Source organism: Sinocyclocheilus rhinocerous, unplaced genomic scaffold, assembly GCF_001515625.1.
Source record: "Sinocyclocheilus rhinocerous isolate Xijiao unplaced genomic scaffold, SAMN03320098_v1.1 scaffold148, whole genome shotgun sequence".
NCBI lineage: Eukaryota > Metazoa > Chordata > Actinopteri > Cypriniformes > Cyprinidae > Sinocyclocheilus > Sinocyclocheilus rhinocerous.
In genome coordinates this window covers 1,662,921-1,673,012 of record NW_015653472.1, presented here as the reverse complement: position 1 = coordinate 1,673,012, position 10,092 = coordinate 1,662,921, and the positions used below count along the sequence as shown (strand labels likewise).

General features: G+C 38.2%; 2 protein-coding genes across 6 annotated transcripts in view; one reads left to right on the top strand and one right to left on the bottom strand.

Annotated features, from left to right (window-relative positions):
* Positions 1–1,354, top strand: part of zbtb48 (zinc finger and BTB domain containing 48) — a 7,425-nt gene extending 6,071 nt beyond the window's left edge. For all 3 annotated transcript variants that reach the window (XM_016522492.1, XM_016522491.1, XM_016522490.1), the window contains exons 10-11: positions 79–167; positions 277–1,354. In XM_016522492.1, the coding sequence (XP_016377978.1) occupies positions 79–167; positions 277–708 (521 nt within the window). In that variant the 3' untranslated portion in view covers positions 709–1,354. The remainder of the gene's footprint in view (positions 1–78; positions 168–276) is intronic.
* LOC107716146 (kelch-like protein 21) overlaps positions 1–10,092 on the bottom strand; it is a 14,737-nt gene that overhangs the window by 2,762 nt on the left and 1,883 nt on the right. The window contains exons 2-6 of one of the 3 annotated variants that reach the window (XM_016522496.1): positions 9,872–10,009; positions 7,124–8,200; positions 4,609–5,014; positions 4,415–4,487; positions 1,664–3,383 (exon numbers count right to left, since the gene is read on the bottom strand). In XM_016522496.1, coding sequence (XP_016377982.1) covers positions 3,048–3,383; positions 4,415–4,487; positions 4,609–5,014; positions 7,124–8,150 — 1,842 coding nt within the window. In that variant the 5' untranslated portion in view covers positions 8,151–8,200; positions 9,872–10,009 and the 3' untranslated portion in view covers positions 1,664–3,047. Of the gene's footprint in view, positions 1–1,663; positions 3,384–4,414; positions 4,488–4,608; positions 5,015–7,123; positions 8,201–9,871; positions 10,010–10,092 lie in introns of those variants that run through there. The other 2 variants (XR_001637166.1, XM_016522495.1) reach the window with 2 other exon arrangements.

Here is a 10,092-nt window from a genome sequence, read left to right as displayed (position 1 = left end):
TATATATATATATATATAGCAATAGTTTGAAGTGATCAGTAATGAATAATAATTAAATATCCCATAATGCCCCATCAGCCATTGAGCAGCTCCGTGTTCATGTACGACGTCACAAAGGCATGAGAAAATTTGAGTGTACTGAATGTGGTTACAAGTTCACCAGACAGGTATGAATTAGATGTATTTATGGCTTAACATATCAGAAAAATAATTTCTTTTCTGAAATAATAATACTTTATGTCTAAGATCTCAGCGTCTCTATCCTGCCTTTGACAGGCACATTTGCGGCGACACTCACAGATCCACAACCGCATGGAGAACTACAACCCCAAACTGAGACGCTTGCGTAACCTGGTAGTGGAGGACGAGAGCGCAGCTGCCTCATCTAGTCCTCCCAGCCAGGCAGAGGCTCAGGCAGGGCCAGCGGACATGGTTAACCTGGTTATCCAGCCAGAGGCAGTTGTGGTGAAACAGGTCATCTCAGCCTCTGCTGGAGGAACAGGAGGAGAGCAGGCCACATATTCAATGACTGATGGAGCAGTGAGTGGTGAACAGACTGGGACTGCTCTGACTGGAAGGACTGGTGGTGGAGTGGAACAGACTCCGTTCACTGTAGCAGATGTGATGGAGCAGACCCTGCTGGTGACCGATGTCCAGTCCAGTGTGGTGGTGGAACTGCCAAGCTCTGGAGCTGATGTGAAAGTCTAAATGAAGGGGACTTATTGACTCCAGAGCAACGAAGCTACTTGACAAAGGTTTAAGAGTTTGAGACATGTCAGCCATTGTAAATAAATAGCTTTCTTGCATGAAGAAATCATTTTCTTATTAATTTATCTTCAAAGAAATTGGAAATGACTGAGGACTCGGTTGTATCAGGCATGATGATGCAAGATCATCTTGACTTTTCCATAACTAAATTTTTGGGATCAATAGGAGATCGTCTACTGGAGTCAGTAATTATTTTGAACGCAGGTCATTTGTAACCCAGCTTCTGCAAAAATGTTTAGCTGTTAACCAGTTTTTCAAGTCAGACTGTGTCTACAATTTTTGTTTGAAAATGTTCTTTCTCTATTTGGATGAACAGACAAAAACTTAAAAGCTTTTTTATTCTTTAAGGAAAAAGTAATGCCTCCCTTATTTGTACTAACTAATTAACTGGCACTTTAATTTACAAGATGTTTGACAAAATTGGATACAATAACATGCGACCAAAGTTCTTGTAAGATAATGTCTAGATTTATTCAGCATCTGGATGGCATAATGTAAATTAAAGACTATTGTAATATAAGCAAAACAGTCACGAGCTTCATGTATACTCTTGTTTTAATGGAATAAACTATTAAAATACATAGAAATCCAAATCGGTGTCTATTTTTATTCACTTTTCCATGCGCGTCTTGTTCTATGGTTTTAAAGTATTTAATTTCATAAAAAATTATGTACAATTTAATTAAATTGCTAAACGCACTATTCAAGAAAACATTAAATCAGATTTTCTACATCCCATTTGACATCTGTAACTTGATGTATTTCAGATTGAACTCTGATTTGGAATAATGTGCACAGATAAATAGTAAACAATAAAACCAGGGTCAGTTCTGATTATATGTTTACTGTTCTTCATTATGGAGTTTAACTTTTATGTGCTAGACTGTCCACTGTTTATTTATTGTGCTCGAGCTGAATACTCTTTCTGCATCCTTATATGACACAGTGACTTCCACTGATTGATTCCAGAGGGCAAGATGCACAGTACTAATTCCAACTTGATGGAAAATTAGATGTGTCTAACACAAATCTATGAGGGGCTTTGCAGAACATTCGAATGTTAAAACTGTATGTCAGACAGTTCGTCTCTCACGTGATTGTGAACTTATTACATATAGTCATTTATTGGTTGACCAAACAAACATTACACAAATCATCACCTTGTCTGTATTGTACAAATGATTTAGGCCAAAAACAAAAACAAAAAAACATTTAAGGAAAAATAAAATCAACGTCAAGTACCGCTTAAGCGTGTCGTAAATAATTAGTTTCATACTGTTATTGTCAAACACATACATTTACTCAAGAATAACGAGATACTGAATTACTACTTCCAGTTATTAGTACAGCATTCGAATACAATTTGGCATAAAAATACAATACCTTCATCTATTCCTCATGCTTTCTTAATGACTGCAGACAGCTTAATAAACACAAGCTGTTTCTCATAAACGGTTACATACATTCCTCTAAAATAAACAACGACTAGATAATCATAAACTTAATTTAATATTAAAATATGAGAGTTGAAAAGCAAGGCGGATACAAATTCACACAAAAAAAATGTGATCACTGCATGCACGCTATTGTCTGAAATATGTAATTCTAGCAAGATGAACAATAAACAATGGGTTATGCTGGAACACAGTTATTATGTTTATCTGTAAAAACTATGGTGTTTTTGGAAAATCTTGGATTCTCCCGTATCTTCTCGGTGTATATAAAATACCTTTTGTTTTCCACATTGCAGAATTCTGTCCAATCATGCTACAAACATGCATCTACAGTTTTAATTGATCCAAACTTTCACTTTTTTGGAATGATTGGGGTCTCAAATTTTTATTTTTTGAAAATAGCAATTTTTTACTTTACATTAGGTTATGATATGATATTATATTTTTTGGGATGTTGGCTTGAAGTTGCATTGTTGTGGATCACTTCAGGAGGTCCATGCTGAATTATAAAATTAATTTAAAAAGAAAAATTAGCATAACCTTCATGCAATTTCCATTGCTTGAAATTCACCAAACATGATAGGCACTATTTCATGAGTCACTTCACTCAAGTCTCTGTTCAAGGTAAACACAGTCAGCATTAGAAATGCATGCAACAATTAAATCTGTAGTAACACTGGGTTACTGGGAGAAATAATGCAAACATTGATTGTCCATTCACCAGCTCCCTTTGCTGCCCGGTTGAGGTGAATATGTGATAAAGTGCAAAACACCTAGTAGCGATGTCACATTGAATGACATTCAGTCTCGTGTTTAGTAAAGTTCTCAATGCACTTCATTGACATCTTGGTTGCGGTTCTGATTGACATTGTTGTTGTGGTTGTGAAGTGCCTGATTGCGGTGGTGTCTGTGGAGGTGCATGGCATTGGCCTCAGCTATGTCGATGGGTTCGAAGGTGCTTGGAACAAGAGGCATGAACTGTCGGAATATGCTGACACTTCCATGCCAGAAGGTGGGCTGGGGGAGTCGGCCAGCTGGGGTCCAAGATCGAGTAGAGGGGTCATAGACCTCCACCACGTCAGATAGCTCAAAAGTGTTGTCATAGCCACCGGACACATAGAGTCGACCGCCCAGAGCTGCTACACTGCCTCCAACATGAACCTGCGGAAGGTGAGACTTTTTAGTTACCTCTGTGAACGCCTAATGTGCGTCAATGATGTGATGCTCATTTTTTGTCCTATTAAATTGTTCAAAATACAATTAAAAAGCAACTAATCCATATAGTGATTTAAATGCACCTGTTTTATGATCATGTTTTTAATTTTTTAATTCAAATTTTTTTATTTTTGGAGTGTGATACAACTGTCCTGGTATCACAAAAAAAGCATTAAATCCAAGCAAATGAAAAGAAAAGAAAATCTTAGATAATTTTGAATCTTTTATTATTAATAATATTTTTGTCTTATAAAATTATTTCTTAGAAAAAAAATACAAAACTGGATTAATTAATAATTAAACGCTTTTTAATATTTGAAAACTTTTGTCTGCCAAATCCAGGTTATGTGGTCTTGCCAGAAAAATCATGGTCCAACCAACATGCAGAAATGTGCAGGAAAACACAAAACTGCAAATGATATAGAGAGAACTCTTACAGACCCTCATGATGGAATTTTTTTTTTTTTTTGAGTTGGTGGTTAATTCATATGAATTGGTCTTATTGGCATCTGCTTGTGCCCCAGTGATGGTTGCGTTTAGAGGTGCTTACTTTTTTCTTAAAATAAAAAAAGTTTGTAAAATAGTCACATTTTCTTGTGAGATTGGGATGAAATATCAGATAATTTGACCTTTATATGACAAGGTCAGTTCAGGTTGTAAAATGTCATGAGGTGCCACTCCCCAAAAACTTTAAATTAATAATTCATGATATTTGTAAAAAATTGTAATTGTCATTGACCTGTGTACAGAATATGTAAAGGTGCGGTCACAAAATTTCACAGGCAAAAAAGGTCCATTGTCAATAGTGATGCAGTGACTTGCAAAATCTGTGTGAAAAAATGTTTTGCCCTCAAGAGAAATTCCAGATCGCGTGGATTACTCATAAAATTACTAAATTTTGACCTGTGAAAATTTGCTGAACAACGGTAAATGTGATCACACCTTAAGAAAAACGAAACAAGGTAAAATGTACGTACTTGTGTCATGGGACTAATCTTTTCCCATTCGTTTTTCTGTGGGTTGTAGACATCTACTTCTGCTGAATCATCCCTGAAACATAACCCTTGTCATGAGAAACATGGAAAAACTCACTTCCTTTATTATTTCTTTTTTCTGCATATCATTAGCTACTGGATATTTTAAGATTGTGGGGAAAAAGTGAGTACCTCACCTTACAAAGTAGATCAACCCATTTAGAGTCATTGATTTGGGGGCAAAGGACCATGGAGGCAGTTCTCCACTGTTGACTAGTGACCAACGGTTGCTTTCAGCATCGTAGCACTGAATTGCCATTGTGTCCTCTCCGGTTAAGGAGCCAATGGCATAGAGCCGTCCCCTGCACGCCGTAGTAGAACAGTTATCCATGGGATGTGGCATGGGCGGAAGGGCCTCCCAGCAGTCTAGAGTATGATCATAGCGCTCTGTGCTGTCAGAGGCTACCACATAGAGTTGACCCTTCAGGACGCAGGAGCTGTGGTACTCTCTGGCTTTCAGCATGGGGGAGACCTCCGTCCACTCGTTCACACTGGAGTTGTATCGCCAAACGCAATCATAGAGACGTGATCCATCTGAGCCACCTGTTGTAAATGAAGCAGGTTTGAAAGCTTAAACACAATACCAAACAGCCAAAACCAGAATAGATGTTCTTTCCTATCATTTATCAACCCTATTTTTCAAACTTGCACACTATGTGACACTCTTTAGGGTTGCTGCTATTAGGGATGGCTCGATACCACAATTTTGACTTCGGTACGATACTAGGATCTAATACCTCGGTATCGATACTAAATCGATACCATAGGTGACAAATAACCAGCCTCAAAATATAAGTGAATTGAAAACAATTTTATTAAACGCACTGCTTGGGACCCTGCATGAAAAATTGTGCAAACAAAATGTAAAAAAAAACAAAAACAAACTTACATTGAACAGATTTTGATTTTGAAGAAAGAAAACTGAAGAGATAAAATTAAAATAGGATCATCTCTTCATATCTTTTCAGTCTTTATCACATGGTGCAAAGAAAATGTATCAGAATGTAACAAAAAAAAAATACAGAGTAGAGTCGGTTGGTTCACCTTTTTCATCACTTTTGTAGGCAAAGTAATGCCATATTTCACTTCTACCGCTTTCTTTATTTATTCATTTCGGACGTGTAGAGTGAGTTTCACCTGTTTTATCCATTGTCGTTTCTCCGTTGTCATGCTTGCCGGTTTCGCGTCAGTTTGGGTAACACTGCCACATAGTGGTGAACTTTGGAACAGCAGCGAATGAAATACCGAATTGAGCAAAATGATGATATCGTACCGTTTGAAATATAATATATACCGGTATTTTTCCAGTACCGGTATACCGCACATCCCTAGCTGCTATAAACAGGGATAATTTGGGATTATTAAGGATAGTTGAAAAAAATACCAGGACAAAAAATGTAGTTCAATTCTGTGAACGGTTCTTGTGCAGCCTGATTACAGAATGAATTGCTTGTATGAATCAGTTCTTTTCAGTGAATCAAACATACAGCTTAAAACTAAAGGTGTGGACAATGAAATTTCAGCAAAAAATATTCATTTTTATTGTCAGTAGGGTGGATGAACTGTGAACCTCACAGAAAAGTCTCATTCAAACCAAGCAGCTATCTTGAACCTGTTTCGAAATCTGCGTAGCGAAATCTTGTGCCCTCATGCAAAATTCCAGATCGTGTGTATTCCTATTGAAATCACTGGAGTTCGCCTGTGAAAATTACAATGGTAAATGTGACCGCACCTTAACTGAAAGTGTAGTTATTGACTGGTTGTTCATTTTACATGTAAAAAAAAAAAAAACATTATGTGTTCATTTAGTAATATTATATAAAAATATACAATTAAAATATATTAGTATTTTTTGTTTCTTGAGCAATGTTATTTAATAAACAGTTAAGGCTAGCCTGTGTAAATGCACCTTTTGGAAGAATCTTTTCAGATTTATTATTGAAATTAACATTTGTAGTGGAATTGCATTTATTTTTACCAAATATTTATTACTTAAAAGTACTAAAAGAATCGTTAATAGAATCATTAAGGAACCAGAATCGCTGAGTGCAATCGGAAACGGAACTGTTGAATTCCATAGTCAGTGCTCAGTCACCTTTTTAAACACCACTTACATAACAGCAAAGGACACTTAGAATAGAAGTAGCATTTAACCGCATGAGATGGTTTCTCGATTGAAACATTGTCCGCTCCTGAAGGTAACATTCATGTCACCTGAAATCATGTTGACCACTGCTGATCTGGTAGAACATTATGTCCTATCACCACACTTTTACATAGCCGAATATACAGGGCTTTATTTATACATTGGCTGCCATGTTGTAAACAGTTTGGAAAGAAGGACACTCTGAGCCTGCCTGGGGATTTGTGCTTTCTTCTATTACATTAGTATGATGGCACAAGTTGAAGTTGATCATTGAGTAAGGCTGATGATACACGGGGCAACTTTTTGAGCAATATTGCCGAGGTGAGACACAGGGCCCACGACCGATCTAAAGTATCTAGATAGAAATTTGTTAGCCATCCTCAATGAGAAAGTGCCCTAGCAACATTACTCAAAAAAAGCTGCCAGGCAAAACTGCTCAAAAAGTTACCCCATGTATCATCAGCCTATAAGTTTGTCCCAACAGGAAACATCATCATTGTACTAACCTGTCACGTAAATGTCATTGCCCAGGGCGGCTATGCTGTAGCCACCTCCAAGGTGGTCTGGGAATTCTGCTAAGTATCTCCACTGTCCAGTATGTGGGTTGTAACAATCCACTGTAACAAGCTCATCACAGTCTTGATCACATCCTCCCACCACCACCAGAATTTCGGCCAGGCCGGTGGATGGACGTGGGCGCATTCGATGGCTGGGTCGGTCATGGCGGTCATATTCGTAAGACTGAAAGCTGCGTGCCTCACTGACTAACCGTAAACAGGCTGGCGACAAGTAGACCAGTGGATTGCTCTCCACATGGGCCAGAAGGTAGAAACGGCGAACAAACGGCAGCCGTACTTGCTGCAACAACTCAGGCCAGTAATACAACCGGTGCTGCAAGTCAGCTTTAACCCAGCGCACGGCAATCTGGTACGCCGTTTCTTCCTTATCCACACACAGTCCGTCATCAGACACAAACTCCAGCAGCCGCTTCCACGACAACCGTTCAAAGTCCATGCTCTTCGCCAGCTCCACAATGTTCTTCAGCACGAAACGGCGAGCACTAGCCGCTAGCTCACGACAGGCGTAAGCCTCTGCGAAGTCCTGGATTTCCAAGCAGTTGGAAACATCAAGTCTCTGCTCCAGGAATGCGCAGCATGCTTCTTTGACGGATGGGAACTGGAAGAGGTCCGCTGTCTTGAGCAGGAGGTCCACGTTGTCGTGTGTGACAGTCACGTGACCTGTGTAGCAAAAGTCCACCAGGAGGCCCAACAGTTCAGCCGATACTTCGTGTAGCACCACACGGTCCATGACGCTCTCTCGCAGCGTACCGGCAAACATGGCACGGAAGTAGGTGCTGGCAGCTGCTAGCACAGTTCGATGGCAATGGAACTCTTTGCCTTCAGCACACAACGTGACATCAAAGAATTTGCGCTCGGCGCGGAGCTCATGGATGCCGCGGAGCAAGTTGACAGCATGGGCTGCGTCAAAGAAGGGCAGCATAGAGGGCTGCGTTTGTATAACTGATTTCTCCATTGCTTACTGTATTTCTCTTGGCGTACGTCTGGTCAGAATTCTGGATTCATCTTTAAACAGAGAACAGGAGTTTTATTAGTAGTTTGTAGTAGTAAAACAAGTTCTAAAAACAGAAAACCCCAAATTGAAGTTTCAACCTAACTGTGTATCTTCTCAAAGCGTTTAAATTTGTGAAAGGGATACGGTAGCTTCTAGAATTAAATATCATGTGTTTATGATGACGAATGTGTGCAACCGTTGGTCTTTTAAGAAAGTGTGCTCATCGTGTCTGGTCTATAAATACACCAGCAGTGTCCATTTTCACAGGCTGGGTGAGGGGGGTCTCCACATACCCTTTAGCTTATCTTACTGGAGATTACAGAAACTTCTCCACTCCATCTCATACAGCAACAAATCTAAAGAAAGTTCAGCATTCATCATTTAATCAATCTCATGTCATTCCATTAGTATTATTTATTTTTTCAATTAAACACAAAAGAGAGTATGATCAAGCTGCTCTTTTCCATATAAAGAACATGAATTGTGAAAAGGACACAAAGGAACAATAAAAGCATCACAGAAGTAGTACATACAAGTTGTGTGCAATATTCTAAGTTTTCTAAAGCAGTATGTGAGCTTTGAGTGAGAAACAAAGGTGTCGTTCACTCACACTGTTCAATTTTTCTCTTTGTTGTAGCTCTCAAATCTCATTTGCCTACACTAGAACCGATAACTACATTAGCATCCATATCAGCGTATGATAATGTTCTGTTTATTATAAGCATACCATGCAGTTGTTGTCGTCTGTCGCTTTAAATGCTTAACCTCAATAATGTCAAGTGTATTCTGATTGGCTGTCAATGTTTTTATTGTTCATCATTTGGAAAAAATATAGGAACAATATCATTGGAATCACTTTCAGTACTGTGTTGTTATTGTTATAACTGTGGTGTGGACTTTCTCTATTGTCATGGAATTAGAATGATTATTAAAACTTCATAGTTATAGTTAGCATTATAGGTATGGTCCTTAATGTGAATGGCTCATATTTTGGTCTGTTTATCACAAAAAGCTATTGTATGACTTCAGAAGATACAGAATATAACAGTTACATGATTTTTTAACTTGGCAGTATAAATAAAATTACCATTCACTTACATTGTGTGGAAAAGAGCAGCTCAGACATTCTGCTTAATATCTACTGTTGTGCTTCACAGAAGAAAAAAGTAATATGAATGATATGAGGGTGAAAAAATAATTGATAAAATGTGTATTTTGGGTAAACTATCCTTTTAAAGTTAGATGAACAAATTCTAAATTATACAATATTCTGCTAACAAGTTATTTCATAAAATGAAAAAGCATTTAGCAGTCTGCGTAAATATGCCCTACACTGTTTCTCCTCTATATTCTGTTTATATTCTCAACAAGAGTCACAAGTAAGTAAGGGTTTTTTTAATGGCAGTGTGAATTTAAAATAAAATGGCATTTCCATCTGCAGGGTCAGGTATCAAAACAGGTTGGCAAACAACACACATGCTTCCTTGAAGGCATAACACAACCATAGCTTATACTGAAGAGCCATGTGACATTATGCAGCTCAGTGAAGTTTTATGAAGGTTGGCTCATCAAAAAGGATGAGAGGGAAAGAGAGAGACAGGGGCCCCAATGGGTCAACAAACTGCAGAGAAATAGACCTGCTCTGAACAGCAAAGCTCTACAGTTTTCAGTGAGATACCTACATTATGCATGCATAGCAGGGTTGAGGAATAACACATTCATTTGTGCATGTACTGGGTTCCCAAGAGGCTGGGTATTTTTGGAATGCAGTAGATGCCAATATTCTCCATAATGCAGTGTGCAGTGTCTCAGTTCTGTGTCTGTTAGAGAAATGAATTACCTGAATACACATATATATATACACATATATATACACACATATATACACACATATATATATATA